The sequence below is a fragment of the Siniperca chuatsi genome, linkage group LG1, assembly GCF_020085105.1.
Source record: "Siniperca chuatsi isolate FFG_IHB_CAS linkage group LG1, ASM2008510v1, whole genome shotgun sequence".
Taxonomy (NCBI): Eukaryota; Metazoa; Chordata; class Actinopteri; order Centrarchiformes; family Sinipercidae; genus Siniperca; species Siniperca chuatsi.
Genome location: NC_058042.1, coordinates 34,302,423 through 34,321,369, shown reverse-complemented (window position 1 = coordinate 34,321,369; position 18,947 = coordinate 34,302,423). Strand labels below are relative to the sequence as shown.

Below are 18,947 nucleotides of genomic sequence, written 5' to 3'. Positions count from 1 at the left end.
AATGCGCATACAGTACTAATTACAGTAAGACACTGAATGTCACTGCAGACTCATTGTTGTGTTCATATCTGAACACCATTTTAACATTATAAAACATGTGATATCTAGGATTCAAAGAATGTCTGCGTCAAATCTGGTAGAATTGAAATGAAGACTTGTTGAAATATAGATGTTAATTGATTTTGCATATTTTGAATTATATAGAGTGACGGACTTCTGAATTTACCATAGGTTGCAGTAAGGTAAACTTTTGTCACACATCAGTGGATATGCTGAAAAAAATTCAGCTGTGTAGGACATATGGGGGATTTTTTAAAGTTTGGAATGTGAAATGTCTACAAGCCATGGGGGGGACTCAAAGAGTCAAAACACACCATCTAGGCTACAACAAGTGGATTGAGGACAGACTACATACAGTATATTTAATGTTAAGAAAAACAATTTTCAGTTTAAAATATTCTTTGAAATATGTTATTGGGGTTGAAAGCAAGGGCCTACACTAATGAAACTGTGTGTCCCAAATTACCAAAAATGTCACTGAAAAATTGTTTTGTGTCACTACAACAAGATGGTGAACCATGCTTTGTAAAGATATCATACACACTTAATTTCTTCATATAAAGAAACAGTTCCAGTCTGTTTTATGACCAAGCGGTCATGTGAAGACAGGGTGTTTGGGGGAAATCCATCCTTGAGTCCTAACAGACTTGTTTCAACAACTTCAGGGAAGGTTAAGTCTTTTATCAATAAAAGATACAAAATGTTCATCAGCATGCACGTTGATCACGCTACACCATGAAAGCGCCAAAAGATTAGTTATTCAACAGAACTGTTTGAAAAATGAAAGCAATACGGGTTGGAAATTATCGATATACAATAAGAAATAACCATGTGTGCGACGGTGTCCACTTGCCTCATCTGTGTACTTTATGTGCTGTTAACAAGGCATATAATTTATCTAGACACAGAATAGCCTATACGCTGGTACAGAAACACCCTAGGACAAACATACACAGTGTTTCTTATGCAAAAAAATAAATAATGTTTTACATTTGCCAAATTTACAAAAAGAGGCAAATAATGAAAAAATTGACATAGACAGCATTTCACAGAGTTTATAAAGCTTCCCCTAACTCAACTCACAAAACTCCAGATGTCAATGCGATTACTGTTTTTGTAAAATTTGACGTTTAATTCAATTAAATTAAATTTTATTTATATAGTGCCAATTCATAACAGAAGTTGTGTAACGGGTAAAAAATATATTTATATAAATTCATGGGGACCAGCACAGGTAAAAATTAACTAAATGGCTTCCGGTTATGTCGCCTGCAGAGTAGACGCGTGTGCGACACGCTCCCTTTAACTTTTCATCTACTTATTTTCTAACCTCACTCACTCGTTTTTGTTCTCTTTGGGCAGCTTTTGTTTATTAATTTTTTTTGTACTACAATCTCACACAGTATGTTAAAAGGAAAAGGTAAGCAGGTGGAAAAAGATCGAGAAGCCACTTCATCACCTGGCACTAGCATTACGCTAGCTGAAATTAGCGCATTGCACAAGGAGCTCAGAGCCTCTTTAGCCACGGACTTTAAAGCCTCGTTTGAGAGCCTGGATACCAAGTTAGACAACATTCAGTCACAGCTCACGATCAATGTATCGAATACCTTGAGTCCGGGCTCACGGAGGTGAGCCTATTGTAATTTTGGATCATGCCACAATTACAGTGGATCTCTTGCTTCCCTGGTGGGGCAACATCCAGGTCTTTTTGGCGTCTAAATTCTTTATTACTTATCGTTGCAGATTTTGTAAAAGTTATTAATGACTGGATCGACCTTTTTATCTCTACAAATTTCACCCCTGATACTTCAGCTGTTACTATATGGGAAGCATGCAAAGCCTTTTTGAGAGGAGAAATTATATCTTTTTCGGCGTTCCAGAGGAAAAAGGCTGCTGAGAGGAAATCATCTTCATCTAGGTCTCTGGCTGAGCTTCAATCAAGAGTTGTAGTTTTGCCCAGCTCAAATTTGTTCAATAAAATTCTCACAACAAAAGCTGAATTCGATCTGCTTGCAACAAGTGAAGCAGTTGAAGCTCTTCATAAATCTAGTTATAACTATTATGAATTTGGTGACAAACCTGGTAAATTGCTTGCACACCAACTACGTCAGTCTTCCGTCCTGAATCATATTACTCAAATTGCTACGTCTTCTGGTCCCACAGTGTAGCAATTTTCATCCAATTTCTTTACTGTGCAGACGTAAAACTGCTAGCTAAGATATTAGCACGCCGTTTGGAACCGCTCTTACCAACTATAATTTCACCAGACCAGACTGGTTTTATTGTCAGACGTCTCTTGAATATCCTTTACTTTACTCTCCATAAAAAGATCCCAGAGTTAGTTATCTCTATGGACGCCGAAAAGGCGTTCGATAGAGTTGAGTGGGATTTCTTGTTTTATACTTTAAAGAGATTTGGAATTGGTGATTATTTTCTATCTTGGATTAAGCTTCTGTACACTTCTCCCCTAGCCTGTGTGCACACAAACAATCATTATTCAAAGTTTTTTCCTCTTGGTAGAGGGACAAAGCAAGGTTGCCCGCTCTCCCCGCTGCTATTCGCTTTGGCTATCGAACCATTAGCCATTGCTCTCAGACGTAGTCCGATGTCATGCGTTTCCAGGGGGGAAGTGGAGCACAAAGTGTCCCTATATGCGGATGACCTTTTGTTGTTTGTTTCTGATCCGGTCATTTCTATTCCTCCGGTGCTTACCTTGCTGTCAGAATTCGGTCTAATTTCTGGCTATAAGCTAAATTTGAATAAAAGCGAACTAATGCCCATTAGTAATGCTGCATCTGAAGTTCCTCTATCTTCTGTGCCATTCAAGGCCTCTTTACATAGCTTCAAATATTTAGGCGTACAGATGACAAAGTGTTTTGCAGATCTATTTCATCATAATTTTTCACAATTGCTCAGTCGTCTCACAAAGGATTTTCACTGTTGGTTTCTTCTCCCTTTGTCTTTGGTACGTAGAATTAATTGTGTGAAGATAAACGTGCTCCCTAAATATTTATCTTTTTCAATGTATCCCTATTTTTATCCCAAAGTCCTTTTTTATCACACTAGATAGCTCTATTTCTCAATTCATATGGAATGGCAAGACTCCAAAGATTCGAAAAAGTGTCTTGCAGAAACCAAGGCATTTGGGTGGTCTTGCCCTTCCTAATTTTCTGTTTTATTATTGGGCAGCAAATATACGGTCCATGCTACACTGGATTAATTCAAACAACTTTTGACAGTGCCCTAGCATGGTTTAACATTGAGACTGCCTCTTGTAAATCCTCTACATTGGTCGCTCTTCTATGTTTTCCAATCACACTCTCTCCTCTGAAATATTCGGATAATATAATAGTGAAAAATAGTCTCAAAATTTGGATTCAGTTTCTACGTCATTTTGGCTTTCAAGTTATGCCCCTGTCTTCCCCGATACATTTTAATCCGTTGTTTCTCCCTTCTACCCTGGATGGTGCACATGCTTATTGGAGGAATCAAGGTGTCCACTCTGTTGCTGATCTTTACATCGAAGGCACATTTGCCTCATTTGAACAGCTGAGTGTTATCCATAACATTCCAACAAGCCATTTTTTAGGTTTTTACAAATACGTGACTTTGTTCGTAAAGATTTTGCAAACTTTCCCAATGCTCCGCCTCCGTTTGCAATTGATACCATCCTAAGTCTTGATGTCTGTTCTAAAGGCTCAATTTCTAAGTTCAATCAATACTTTTGCCACTTTACAGTCTTTCCCCGTTGATAGTTTGCATATCAGTTGGTCTTCAGACCTCAATATTGAAATAGATCAGGACACATGGGAGGAAGTGCTGGACAGGGTCCATTCCTCGTCTATCTGTGCACGTCATTGCCTTATTCAATGCAAGGTGGTTCATAGAGTTCATTGGTCAAAATGTAAGTTTGCACGAATTGATCCAACCATTGACCCAGAGTGTGATATACATACTCACTGGTTGTTTAGTTTGTAACCCTCTGGAATCTTTAAGATTTGTTTTGTGATGTAAATATACAGGTATACTTGTCTATCTTTTTCTTTTTTGTACGCCTGCTTGTGTACATTTATATACATCTCATTCTCATCACAAATTTTATATATATTATTATTATTATTATTATTATTATTATTTATTTATTTTCCTTGTTTTGTTTTGGTATCTGTATTGCAACTCTGTCAACGTCATCCTTTCTTGTGATCTATTGTTTGTAAAATGTTTAAAATTAAGAAATAAATCATTAAAAAAATGACCTAATGCAGGCAGGCAGCAGGTGAGAACAAAAATATGTTGGGTTTATTTCTGGAGAAATCAGAAATGAAAATGATTGTGCAGTATTTTTAACATCTAAATCTAAATAACCGGTCAGTTTAAGGGACTGTGGACAATATACTTTTTTTGCACAGCAACCTCAGGCTCAAGGGCAATTAAACGTCAGCATAGTGAGTAGAAACATACATAGTTGGTGACTGATTCAGCCAAATAGGCTACGGTTAATTATGATTTTAATTCATGTTTCTACATGTTCCAATTGCACAAGTAAAAATGAAGCACTTTAAAATGAGTGACTGTGTAGCTTCTGTGTTTAATCACAGGTCGGGTTGCGGGTAACGTGTCGGTTCTGGTACTGAGCTTTGTGGGTGCAGGTGGGTGCAGATTTGCAAAACTGGACCCGTGCAGGACTCTGGTGCAAGGGCATTTTTTTACCTCATGTGCTCAATACATACAGCATCTCCAGTGAAGAGTGGAAAAATAAATATTTAAGTTGTTTTTTTTTAAATAGCCACATTCAGCACCTACTGTCCTGCTCACTTCCAACACCAGTCTCACCTAACTGCAGAGGATGAGGCCCTTTTGTACTCATGGGATATACCACTAGACACCCCTAATCAATTAACAATAGTAATAATGTAAAATAAACAATTGTCACAACTGTTTGATTCACTAGGGGGGCACCAACTTGTGTAGGTGCGATCAATTAATTATGGCTATCAGAATTATCAAAGATAATCATAAATAACTTTAATTAGTAAAGTCCTCGGGGGCACCACTCTTCTTAAAGAAGAGAAATGATAAAATAATAAAATACAATAAACTATCATATTGGAACTCGGATAAATAATTAAATTACCTATAACCAGAATTACCACCAATAGCTAGTAGCTTGAAGGATTTGGAGTTCAAAATAGAAGAGGTTGGCAAATTACTCACTCTTGTGCGACATAAAAGAAACCAGCATCATTATACACGAGCATTTATTTAAAAGATAAACAAAGCAAAAACAAACAATATGAAGACTAACTCTAAATAATACACTACAGAACAAAGGGTGTGTATGTGGATTTGTGTGATCACAACAATATAACCTCAGAAAAACACATCAGTAATGTCACATGTACAAAACTTTGCTTAGCTATTTACACTGTTACTCTATGCTATGCCCAGTTGTTACGTTACCCATCCATGGGAGGGAAAGAGAGGTGGCTTTGGTGCTGCTGTTAGCTGGCGGTCAGTCTGTTGTAGATAAGCCAAGCAGGGAAGAATTGTGGTTCCACTGTGGAAGCGTTTTTTACTGTGCAGTGTCCACTTGTAGAGATCAGAGGAAGCCGGTCGCTCCACCTGTGGTTGTCCTTACAGAGTTAACAGCTAGGCGTTAATTTGCTTCGTGCATGTGAAGTTAGCTGGCAGGCTTTGTGTGTGGCAGCTGTTTGCGTTAAACTTTGTTGCAGAGATCTAACAGGCCTTTGCAGCGCTTAGGTAGATCAGTAGACGTCGGGTTCTGCTGCATGTTTCTGAGGAGAGAGTTCAGGTGGGTGTCTGCTTGTGAGCATGCCACACTGAGAGGGGGACAGCCACAACTGTCCGCCGCAGTGAATATTTCCAGGAGAAAGAGACAGAACCAATGATCTCTGACCTTTTTATTGACCTGAGTTGACAGAAAACAAACAGGTGATGTTTTGTCAAGTGAATTACTGAAGAATAGAGAAGAACCTAAAAATAAAACGACATCACCATTATTTCTGGAGTCCTTACATGCCTTCTACTTCCAACATTGAAAGAAAAAGTGGTCTAACTAAAACAAACCTAAGAACTGAAGTTTTGCCACTACAATAATCAAAAGCTTGCTATTTAGTCAAGCTCGCTATCAAACTAAAAAATCGCTAAGAAGTGAATATGTTATCAAAGAGCTAGCTTTGGCATCTGAACCATTAACACAGATGTCACCTTGCTGCGCTGTAAGGGCTTTGTGAAGTTGCTGAGAAGAACACATGGTGCAATGCTGCATACCAACTGAAGTAGGGATGTTTATTTGGATGGATTTATGAAGATTTGCACTGTGCTGTAACCAACAAAAATAGTTAAAATACCGAAACAACTCAAGAGTCTGGATTCACAGGTGCTATGGCGGATGAGAAAGAAGACGATGATGCAATTACCCGGACTGGCTCCGGAAGAAGCTCAAATAATTAAAGCTGAAAAAGAACAACTGGAGATTGAAACCGTTGCCACTGCTAGAATTAGAGATTATGAAAAATGTGAAGAACACCAGAAGTTTAAGTGGGTATGAACAAACCTGCAGCGGCAAGACCTCTTTGAGTGCTGAAATCTGAAGATGATGATGACTGTGGGTATATGTATAGCTTCTCATTCTCCAAGCAGAAACACACTGAGAAGTCGCATTGCCAGTGTTAGCTGACCCAGGTGTGCCATTCGGTGTTAGACCCAAGATGAAAAACACTCTGCTGCTGATGCATCGACAACAGAGACTCATCACAGCATCATAACAGTACAAGAAAGATGTATCGACTGATGCAATGACAAACAAACATTGCAGAGATTCTTGCACAGAACCAGCAGTTTCGTTTACTACAAAGAGATGCACCAGTGTTCCATGGAGACCCACTGGAGTACAGATCCTTTATGAGAGCATTTATCCATGCTATTGATGCTAGAGCTGACAGCAGTGCTGACAAGTTGTACTTCCTTGAGCAGTATACCAGAGGTACCACAGGACCTTGTGAATAGCTGCCAACACATGCCTGCAGATCGTGGGTTATACAATGGCTGTGAGGCTGCTTCAAGACAGGTATGGAAATGAGCTGAAGATGGCTATAGCTTTGAGGGAAAAGGCATTCAAGTGGCCTGAGATTAAGTGTGAAGATGGAAAAGCTTTAAGTGCTTTTTCATTGTTTCTGGTGAGCTGTCATAACGCCATGGAAGATGCTAATTGCATGGAAGAAATGGACAATCCCACAAACATGAGGGCCATCATTTCAAAGTTGCCATTCAAGATGAGAGAGAATGATGGAGAGCTCATGCATATGACCTCCAGGGGCAGCGTCAAAGAAGAGCCAGGTTCACTGAACTGGTGGACTTTGTCGATCACCAAGCAAAGAACATCGGCCATCTGCATGTCTGATCCACTCTTCAGCACAGCAACAGCTGATAAGAAAGACGCAGAGAAGTTTCAAGGAAACAAGGCTAAGATAGGAAGTAGCCCTCAATGAAGAAAAAATGCTGCCAGTGCACCAGCACCACTCCATCAAGAGACAAGTGCCTGGGGCCGGAGAAAACTGTGTGCTTGCTATAGTGCCTAGTGAAATCCAAGAAGTGCAACAAAGCTGTGGAGGCCTATGCATTCACCGGCCCAATCAGTTCTGCAACATTTTGTACTGAGGCACTGACTAAGCAGCTGAATGTTCAATGCAGAAAGGCCAAGCTTATGTTGAGCATGATCAATTCCAAGAAAAGAGTAGAGAGCCACATCTTCACCGACAAGTCAGGGTCTTGAAAACAACAACTTCATGGAGCCATCCACGGTGTTCACACAAAGAAGCATACCCATTTCCAGGGAGAACGTTCTACTACAAAAAGATGGAGACAGATGGCCATATCTTGGTGAAGTGAGGTTGCCTTACATTGACGCTGAAGTAGAACTTCTCATCGGAACCAAGGAACACAAAGTCTTAGAGCCGTGGAAAGTGTTCCTTAGCCAGAACAACAGACCATATTTGAGAAAGACTGCTCTTGGATGGATCCTGAATGGACTGCTCAAAGAACCAAAAGACATTGATCTTGCAATGAAGAAAACAAGTGTCCAACTGCCGAACAAGTGCCAAAGTGCTGCAATGCAACAAGCACTAGACCTCAAAAACAAGCTGAAGAGGAATCCTGCATTCCATGAAGAATACACAAGCTTTATGAATGACATGAACAAAGGATATGCAATGAAAGTGACAATGACACAACTGAGCTGTCAATATGGTAAAACATGGTATATTCCCCATCACGGAGTATACCATACATAAAAGAAGAAGCTGTGTGTGGTGTTTGACTGTGCCGCCAGCTATCAAGGAGTCTCGTTGAACAGTGAACTTCTACAAGGACCAGACCTAACTAACCTGACCATGTCAACTGACCCTAAACCTAACCAGTTGTTAGTAAGGGCTAAACCTAATCAGCTGTTAGTAACACTAAGAGTGAGAGCCTAACCGTGTCGACTGACCCTAAACCTAACCAGTCATTAGTAAGGCCTAAGCCTGACACTAGGAGTGAAAGCCTACATAGGTTTTAGATAAATTGACCTGACCTTTACTTTTGGGCTTTTACCAGCTTTCTTGGTACCAGGACTCCCTCTACTTTTTAATTCTATTGGTCGCTTGACCAGCGTTGTCTCTCTCTCTCTCTCTCTCTCTCTCTCTCTCTCTCTCTCTCTCTCTCTCTCTCTCTGATACAAACAAACACAAACCAAAGGAAGCTTCTTGGTATCGCTATTTAAAAAAAAATATATGATCAGCAGCATGATCTCAGGTTGCGTTTCTCCAAAAGTTGAGTCTGTTAAATCAGTTGTTTAGGAACAACTTGGGTTCTGGCTGTACTGAACCCACTCTGAACCATGACTTCTAAACCATGGTATGAACTGAACCGTGACTTCTGTGTACTGTTACACCCCTATTATTTAGTCTTATTAAGTTATACTATTCTTGCTTTTTAACTCATTTATACATCCCATTTCTCAGCTTTATTATTCACACTGTTACAATATATATAGTAATATAATGCACATATTTTACACTGCTTATTTTTCTTATTTTCTATTTTTCTTATAATTTCTCTATACTTATATATATTTCTCTTCTAGAATGTGAACAACTGTAACATGACCCAATTTCCCCTTTGGGATCAATAAAGTATTTCTGATTCTGATATCAACATGCAATGAATGCATGTGCCCTGGGTCTGTCATCTTACACAATAAATAAATAAGTAGACATCACAAGACATATATAAAAGAATCAAGACCATCACATGATGTGTGTGACGTGATAGTTTACCGTAATTAGAGAGCGCTCCAGTAGACCCAGCTCTTGCTGTGCTTTTTTCAGGTCCCTTTTTTCTGCCAGCTGTGGGAAAATTGGCCAATGATGTTGCAGCAGACCCCTATGGCTCGCCCTCTGTGTTGCCTTTCGTGGGAGATTGCGTTAGTCATGGCTAGATTGAGATTATGGCTGAAACTATTTAGCCATTGCCAGTCCAATTTCCTAATCGCAGCTACCTCAGTGTTATTACTGACTGTTTGATCTGATCCAGTTGCCAGTCACGCAGTGCCTCTTCAAGCGCATCAGCCAAGTTTTCTGCCGTGCGGTTCTCCTGGAAGAAGCTTGTTGGGAGGCACTTTGATGCAATCTTCCATTCTTTGTTACTGAAATGGACCGTCAATGACATATACAGTGCCATATCAATACTTGACCACATCTGTCGTCAGCACAAAGTGATCGCCCTCCAAGATCAAAACTTGATTTTTGTTTCTCAGTTTATTGTACATCTCAGGGATGGCAACTTGAGAAAAATATTTCGACCTGGTGGATCATACTGACGGTCGAGTGTCTTGAGCAGTGATTTAAAAGACTGCTTTACCACTGTTTTAAAAGACACCATCTCTTTAGCAATTAATGTGGTGACTGCTTCTGTGCACTCCTTCCATCTATCACTGCCTCGTTTGTATTTCGAACCCTTCGTAAATGTCCCTTCTATGGATAGCCCTAAAGTAGTAGGCCCTGAAGAATGTCCCCCATCTGCCCATCTGTGCAGCAATGGAGGCATGATATTTTTGCAGGTTAGGTGTGTTATCACCTTTTGCCATGACTTTTTTCCTGTAGTGTTTACACGTTGCCTCTTCTATGTTTTTCGGCTCACCTCTTTCATGTGCTTCAAATCCAAAATCTTGCTATCTTGGTGCAGTTTTAGTTTTAGTTTTCTTTGAGGCTAACTCTTGTCTCATCACCCCAAAAAACACATTCTTTCTAGTAAACAAATACAATGTTCGCTGTACGCATCTTCCACCCTCCCACCTCTACTGAAATTTGATCTTAATGTTGCTGGGCTTGGCAGTAAATTGCGCAGGGCCTGTCAGACACTAGTGGCTCCGTTAGTCTGTTTATAAATAAGCATAATATTATGTTAATCACTTCGTCATATTGCTTATTACTAATGCAATACAAGTTGGATTTAGCACCGTGACGTCGTCGGCAGGTTCCTGATGTAGGCTACTTTTTAATTTGCCATAACGTGTCATAATGACAAAGGCTGGTTCAGCCAGTTTGCATAAAATCTTAACTGTTTAAGCTCGTACACCGGACCGTACTGGCAAAACCGGAAATCGACACAACTCTATTATTGAGTAATTGTCACTCTGCATGCCTTCCAATTAGGGGCTGGAAATGTAAGAGCCAAAAGCATTGAAAATAGTTTTGAAATGCCTTTATTTTGAAATGTATAGATGTTGTATATACAGTTGTGTGAAAAAGTGTTTGCCCCCTTCCTGATTTCTTATTTTATTGCATGTTTGTCATACTTAAATGTTTCAGATCATCAAACTAATTTAAATATTAGTCAAAGATAACACAAGTATACACAAAAGGCAGTTTTTAAATGAAGGTTGTTATTATTAAGGGAAAACAAAATCTAAACCTACATGGTCCTGTGTGAAATAGTGAACCTAACAACATCTCCATTATTCTTGGAGTCCTGTGATCAGTCTGTAACATAGCTTACATGTAGATAAAGAAATTAGCTAATGGATACGAGTCAGAAACCTTTCTACTGCCAACACTGAAAGAAGAAGTGGTCTAATTAAAACAAACCTAAACCTCTGATTGGCTACAGATAATTCCCTGTTGAAAAAAAAATGCATTTGTGAATCGAGCCAAGGCAGGGGACTCTCAAAAAACCCACACACAAATGCAGTGAAGTTCACACATGACAAGCAGTTTGTAAATGCAGGTTCAACAGTTTGTATATTAATGTAACAACATCCAAATATGTTTTGGATGAAAATTGAAAATACTTTTAAATACATATATTTGTGGATTTCTATTACATTCATTTAAAACAAGAAATATTTGTGTGTGCATCAGAAATACATTTGTGAATCTTGTTTTTTTGTGGATTTGTTTTACATTCATATACAACAATAAATATTTTTGTGTGCATTGAAAAATATTTTTGTGGAGAGAGTCATTTATAGATAAATCCTGAAATACATTTGTGACTCTTTCTGTGTGCATTCATTAATATTGAGACTGATCTAACTCCATTTATTACTATCCTGCAACAGCCACAGGTACAGCGCAGTAGGTTTTTTTCAGCGCTTTTGATTTATTGATTGCTGTCGGGATGTAAAGAGAATTTCCACAAATATAACAAAAAATGCTTCTGAAATACATTACCTACCCTATCTTTAAAATCTTCCTTATGTTATTCTAAAGCACAGACAGATTTTTACCATTGTCTCCTCTGCCAGATCCCCAGGAGCTACCTGACACTTCAGGAAGCAGTGATAGCAGAGAAGCAGAGGCGAGATGCTGAGGGAGAGGTCCAATACCTAACTGATGCCCAGCTGGACCACATCATTGAACAGAACCCAGGAAGTGACATCAGAGACTATGAGGACGTGCAGACTGGTATTGTGACTTGTTCGGCAAACGCCTGGAATGTGAAAGTCATTTGTTTGACTTGTCAAAAAGTTCAAACTATCTAGAATCATTTCCTTGTACAAAAGTGTAATTACACAGGGTTCCCACGGGTCCTTGAAATCCTTGAAAGTTTGTGAATTTGAGGGGAAAAATCAAGGCCTTGAAAGTTTTTGAAAATAGACATAAATAGACATGGGTCATTGAAACAGCTTGAATTTATATATTTTGCAAGAACAGAAATTTAAGTTCTTTTGATATTTATTTTTATTGGATCACTGTAACACTGCACAATTGAGAAGTGTTCACACATTCAAGCCTCTATCTTATTAACTGTTGTCTGTGAGCTTCTGTAAAGCTTGCTAGTTCTCATTATAAAAATTCAGTGTTGTAACAGTAATTAACCATGACCCGTGTCTCAAACTATGCCGTGTTGGGTCCTTGAATTTGAGAGAATTGGGCCTGGAAAGTCCTTGAAAAGTCCTTGAAATGTATGTTTAAGAAGGTGTGGGAACCATGATTTACAATATTTATTTGAGAAAGCTTCCCATTTACTTTGGTGAGCCACCACAAAAACCTGTAGACAGGCCTATGTTTGCCACTGATTGGCCTTGAGAGGGACTACAACCAGGCGCATAAATGCGCAGGGGGGTGGGTAGTCACGTCCCCCCCAATATATGAAGGATTGAAATTTGACCCCAATATTTGCAATTGACCAGCACTGTTAGGCAAGTTACTTGAAAACTGTAATCAATTACCCATTACATGTTACTCATGAAAAAAAGTAGTTACATTGCTTTACTTTACTTGTTGCTTTACTTTCATTACTCAGCTGTCTGCTCTGTCAAAGGTGCCTTTAAACAACTCCTAATCATCCACACCCACATGTTGCATCTTTTGTATTTAACATGTGTAGAAATAGAAAATGAGACATTGTGGTTTAACAAGTATGCAGCCCTACAATTTGGGGAGATTTACTGATCATCCGGCAGCTCTGTGATTGCACACAGTTCTCTAAAAGTCCCGACCTCAGAGGTTACACACCCTCCAACTCCAAACAAAACTAGGTGACTCCAAAATGCATACCCGTGGCTAATGTTAGCAAGCCAGCCAAGACCACACAATGTTTAAATAAGACAACTTTGGAATTACCTGGAGTCAACCAACAACAGGGAACAGTACAGCTGTGCACGCAGCTTGCACAGGAACCAAAGTCGTTCTGTTTTGTAGGTATTCCGCACCATTTACAGATCTCTTTTCAATGTAACAGGCTGGAGGATGATCCAGTTTCACTCAGTCGGTTGTCTTTGAAAATCTGTAGTTGATTTGTCACTAAACTGTGTCACTGTCGACCAGGTTATGTTGTTGATCAAACCGCGGGTGGCAAATATGAATGGTGGCAATTATTGCATGTGTGCCGGGGTGCGCATTTTCTCTGGTACATGGTCCTAATTGCCCCGTGTTCTTTGTTCTGTGTTTTACTCACCTTCCAACATGTAGTTACTAGTTACTTAATACTAAAATACAAAGAAATACTTTGTGTTTAGTTACAAAACGAGCTTGTATATGGACTTTGTGCCGTGTGTGCACATTTTGATACAAATAGGAGGCTGACCGTTGAGGTGATTGGTTACTTCCAGAATTCATCTGGCTGTCTTTATAAGGAGCCAAGCCGACCTGCTGATACTGGTGTGGCAGAATATTTCCTTAATTTCCCAGATCAGCAACATTATCCATTAGTTCTTTATTTGCATTTGACTGTTCTTAACAGTACCTTAAAGGTCCCCCCCAATGTTTGGCAGAAGATTACGCCCTTCACTACACCATACATATGGCTCTCCTCTTTTTTTCAACCACATCCAGCCATCAGCTTCCTAATGGAGACGGGGACCCTGCTGCACTTCCCTGATACCAGCCATGGCCTGTGTACCCTCTACTTTCTGTGTCCTGTATGGCTGTCGGAATGCCTGGAGAGGATCATGCACCTCAAGTCCTCTCGCTCTGTGGCCAGGAATGGAGTGATCCAAGCTGAAGACCTCAGGGTGAGACTCAGGAAGCAACTGGTAAAATGGAAAAAATTCTAGACAGGCAGCTTAAATTAAAAAAAAATATATACATGTTTTTGACTTTGAGTTATTTTGTGTATAAATGATGATGCTGGCTTCCTGTTGTGATGTCTAGTGATGATGTCTGTTGTGCAGATGCTATTGGTAGGAACAGGGTTCACCCAGCAGACAGAGGAACAGTATTTCCAGTTTCTAGCCAAGTTTGAGATTGCTCTGCCTGTGGCCAACAACAGGTAAATATTGTCTATATACTAATTGATACTCAATTGATACAAATGGTGATTCTCTGTCAGCAACACTCAGGCAACTACCCTGAACACCATAACCTGCCATGCATAGCATCCACCTCATGGTGCCCCAGCAAACATCTACTACTACTACCCTAGCAACTGCCCGGAAAGCCATAGCAACCACTTAGCACCCAACTGGAAATGTACTAGTCCATCACACACATCCTAGTAACAACCTAAAAACACCCTGGCAATTGTGTTGAAGACAGTTATCACCCTACCAAACACTTAGCAACCAAGTAGCTAGCACATAGGAAACACTTCAGACACCTTAGCAACTACCTAGCATCCATATGCTACATATCTAACAATTAGCTATGTTTCAACAGGTAGCAATACATGCAAGCCAGCACCACAATGTAAAAGCAACCCGCAAACAGCAAAAAAAATCCTGGCACAAACATCAAGCAGCAACCATACCTAAAGTTTCTTCAAACATTTTCTAGTTTTAAATGTGTTTTTCATTTTTCCTTTCCTCTTGCTGTAGCTATCTGTTGCCCCACCTCCTTCCACCCAAGCCAGCCATGGATATCCATGGCTTCCGCCAGCAGACCAACAACACTCTGCAGCGCCTTGTTAAGATGAGCTTTGTTCCTGCTGGATTTTGGGAGCGCTTCATTGCCAGGATGCTTATCAGCCTCACAGAGATGGACCTGCAGGTATTGAAACCAGATTCTCATCATTCACCACACATTCAGCTTTTCAACATTCCATGTCCTTAAAATGTTGTGTTTGTGCAGTCATTTGAGCCCAAAAGAAACACCAGGAGCCAGCACAGCAGGAACTCTGTGATCTACAGCTTTGCTGGAACCCAGCAGAGGAATCGTTGCAGCACCTTCAGAGTCCGACGCAGCCAGACCATCTACTGGAAGGAGGGGCTGCTGGTCACTTTTGATGGAGGTTACCTCAGGTCAGAGCTGGGTCTTGAAGTATGTGGGCAGTATTTAAATGAGACAGATGCTTAAATGAGGAAATGAAGAGTGTGAGAAAGTTAAGGATGTGGAGCTTCAATTAGATTCAGAGCTTCAGAAAGGAGCCAGTTCTGAATTGCGATAAGCAGACTTGAGTCAAAAACCTCTGGAGACAAACACCAGGTCGGAGCTAGTCAATTTCAAGGCCATACTGGTTCACAGGAAGTGGGTAGGTTCATAAATTCCACAGTTCAACCTGGACATTCCAGGGGATTTTTGACAGATGTGGTCTTTTTCAGAAGCTCTCTTGAACAATAAGAACAAGCAATATTTGTTCAGAATATGAACCAACCATGATTCTATGTGTCTTAATGTCTTCAGCCCGCTGATATTCAGTATCATTACCATTACCTTCATATCTGCAGCGTGGAGTCATCAGATATCAACTGGAAGAGGAAAAAGAGTGGAGGCATAAAGATCATCTGCCAGTCAGAGATGAGAGATTTCTCTGCCATGGCCTTCATCACAGACCACGTCAACTCTCTGATCGAGCAGTGGTTCCCTGGTCAGTGCACTGCTCTCTGTTTATGTGGACACACTAACCCAGCTTTTAATAATTGGTCAGATTCTTACTCTTGTTAACTTTTGTCTTTGATCAGATATTTTTAAGGTTACAAGGTAGATTTATTTATCATTTTACAACACAGGGTTGTATAACAAGATTAAGTTGTAGTTCCCTTTATGCTACGCAAAAAATCACGTTATATACAAAAATTATACACAGTAGATGGGTGAATAAATAATAGGTCATGAGGATGAGGATGAATTCAGGAGTCTCACAGCCTGAGGGAAGAAGCTGCTCTGAAGTATGGTGGTACAGCAGCGGATACTTGTGTATCACTTGCCAGACGACAGCAGGTTGAACAGGCTGTGGCCGGGGTGGGTACTGTCTTTTAGTATCCTTTGGGCTCTGCGCAGGCACCTCACCGATATCACTGTTCCTCGGTAGATGGGTACCAATGATCTTTTGAGCGGTTTTAATCACCTGCTACAGAGCCCTCCAGTCCGGGGCTGTGCACATCCCATGCCAGTTTGTGATATTTCCAGTCAGGATGCTTTCTATTGTTCGTGTGTAAAACAAGAACTTGGCACGGACATTTTGTCGTCTTAAGTTTCCTTAATAAATACAGTCGTTTCTGAGCTTTCTTTACCAAAGTGGTTTTGTGTATTGCCAGACAGATGAATAAGTAAACTTATTGAATGACATATTTCTGAGCGCGACCCTGTCATCTTTGAATGGATATATGTATCTAGGATAACGCACCAGTTGGTCAGAGTGCAATGGCAACCCTACAAAAAGAAGTCAGGAATATACAAACTTCATTACAGTGCTGATTGTGACCATTATGTTTATTTCCCAATCACCAACTTCACTTCACAAAGATCAGTCATTGCTGTCAGTCAGCTTCTTCGTCAGATCCTCGTGCAGTGTACAAACTGTAGTTTCAGCGTTTTGTAATTTTTTTGTTTATTTTCAATGTAGGATTATATATCTATACATTATATTATACTATTATAACCTGGAAAAGTCACTCACTCGCATTAGAGTGGTATTATTAGAACTGATTTACTCTATGTACCAATCTATATCTATATATATCTATATATCTATATTATCTATCTATTATATATCTATCTATTATATAAGAGTACGGTCTAGACCTGCTCTATAGGAAAAGTGCAATGAGATAACTTCTCTTATGAATTGGCACTATATAAATAAAATTTAATTTAATTGAATTCAATCTGTTGTGCACCAAGCCCAGTTTTCAGCTCTCCAATAAACAACAGATCATATGTCTTTTGTTTATGTGTCCTCTCTTGTAGCTTTGACGGCCAGTGAGAGTGATGGGAGTCTCCTCATAGAGCAGTATGCCCCCTGTCCCCTCTGTGCCTCACTGGGCCAACAAAAGCAGGCCGAGCTCCTAGCTAGCCGGTCGAGCCAGGTCGGAGAGAGAGGTGGATGTGGAGGAGATGATGGAGGAGGTGCAGGGATTCATTACTTTAACATGGAGGACTGTGTGCTGGCTGCAGTGGAGAAGGAGCACATAATCTGTCCTCAGCACCCTGACCACCCAGTCACCCTCCAGGAGCTGGTCCCAGAACTCTTCATGACTGACTTCCCTGCACGGTAAACTCTCACCATTTCTTTTTACAGACTGAAACTTGTGTTCTGTATTGTTTACGTGTGGGACTTATTGGAAAGTGTCTCTTGAAGGAGTCTCTTGGAAGGCAGGATCAGGACAGGTATAATGGTAGAAGGGGGTAAAGCATGTATGTTTGTTATTGTGTGTACATCACCATTATTAAACAGTATGCAAATTATGCCTACTTGCCCTGTTACAATTGGAACAAAGATTATGCTATTCAAGGTTTAAAAAGAAGAATCATTTTTCGACCAGTAAAGCCGATTCTAAGAATAATACATACTAAATCTTGCAAATCCAAAGCAGTCATACTAATCTGCTATACAGCTCACTCTACAAGGCCTTACTATGTAATGAACAATACATTAAAGCACTCAGAGAGCACATACATCTGCCAGTGCTGCATGCTCTACCAAATTTGTCAAAAGACAGTTCTGGTTTAGCACAACTTAATTCTAATAGTTTTGGCCATCATTTCTATCAGTTATGATAACACTATAGTCGCCAATGCCACTGCACATTTGAGAGTTTAATATATTCAATATTCATTCTATAACATAAACAAACATTTTTGAAAAGGATGCGTTAAATTTGGTCATTAGAAACAGTGATCAAGATATGTAGCAAGTGGGACATTTTATTGTGTAAAAATAAATGTGTCAGTGCTCTGTGGTGGACAGACTATGTAATGTAACTTTTTCTAAATGACCTCAAATATATCTTTGACTTTTTTCTATTTCTTGTTACCTTATCACAGATATTGATATATCTGAGAAACAGTGGTTTATTTTATAAAGTAAAGTATAAAATACTTTTTCGTATTTCACTTTAATGGCATGATGTGATGCTCTGTCACCAGTCTGTTAAGGATTGTCACAGCCACTCACTAGACTTCAGAATGTGACAGGCTAGTTGGTTGTTCCACCAGACACATCCTACATGAGCTGGGTAATTCACACAGTACATACTAAGTTCAATTAAAATTTTTCAATTTAATTTCAATTTATTTTTATTTATATAGCGCCAATTCATAACAGAAATTATCTCATTGCACTTTTCCTATAGAGCAGGTCTAGACCGTACTCTTTATAATATTATTTACAGAGACCCAACAAATTCCACCGTGAACAAGCACTTGGCGACAGTGGCATGTAAAAACTTCCTTTTAACGGGCAGAAACCTCGGGAAGAACCAGACTCAATGGTGGGCAGCCATCTGCCGCTGTAACTGCTACACATGCACACACACACACACACACACACACACACACACACACACACACACACACACACACACAGTGACAGTCAGCAGCTCTTCAGGTCTTGGGCTGTATAATGAGTTTTAGATGATTTGTTGCCAGTGACAGCATCTTTTAATCTATTGTCAGGGCTCGAGGGTAACCGCCACTGCTTCCACTAGTGGAATACATATTCAATCT

At 39.8% G+C, this 18,947-nt stretch overlaps 1 protein-coding gene across 7 annotated transcripts in view; it reads left to right on the top strand.

Annotated features, from left to right (window-relative positions):
- The window catches only part of lrrk1 (leucine-rich repeat kinase 1), a 161,972-nt gene that overhangs the window by 89,022 nt on the left and 54,003 nt on the right, over window positions 1-18,947 (top strand). For all 7 annotated transcript variants that reach the window (XM_044189476.1, XM_044189499.1, XM_044189486.1 and 4 more), the window contains 7 exons: window positions 11,867-12,026; window positions 13,899-14,077; window positions 14,237-14,334; window positions 14,879-15,050; window positions 15,132-15,301; window positions 15,728-15,867; window positions 17,190-17,493. In XM_044189476.1, coding sequence (XP_044045411.1) covers window positions 11,867-12,026; window positions 13,899-14,077; window positions 14,237-14,334; window positions 14,879-15,050; window positions 15,132-15,301; window positions 15,728-15,867; window positions 17,190-17,493 — 1,223 coding nt within the window. The remainder of the gene's footprint in view (window positions 1-11,866; window positions 12,027-13,898; window positions 14,078-14,236; window positions 14,335-14,878; window positions 15,051-15,131; window positions 15,302-15,727; window positions 15,868-17,189; window positions 17,494-18,947) is intronic.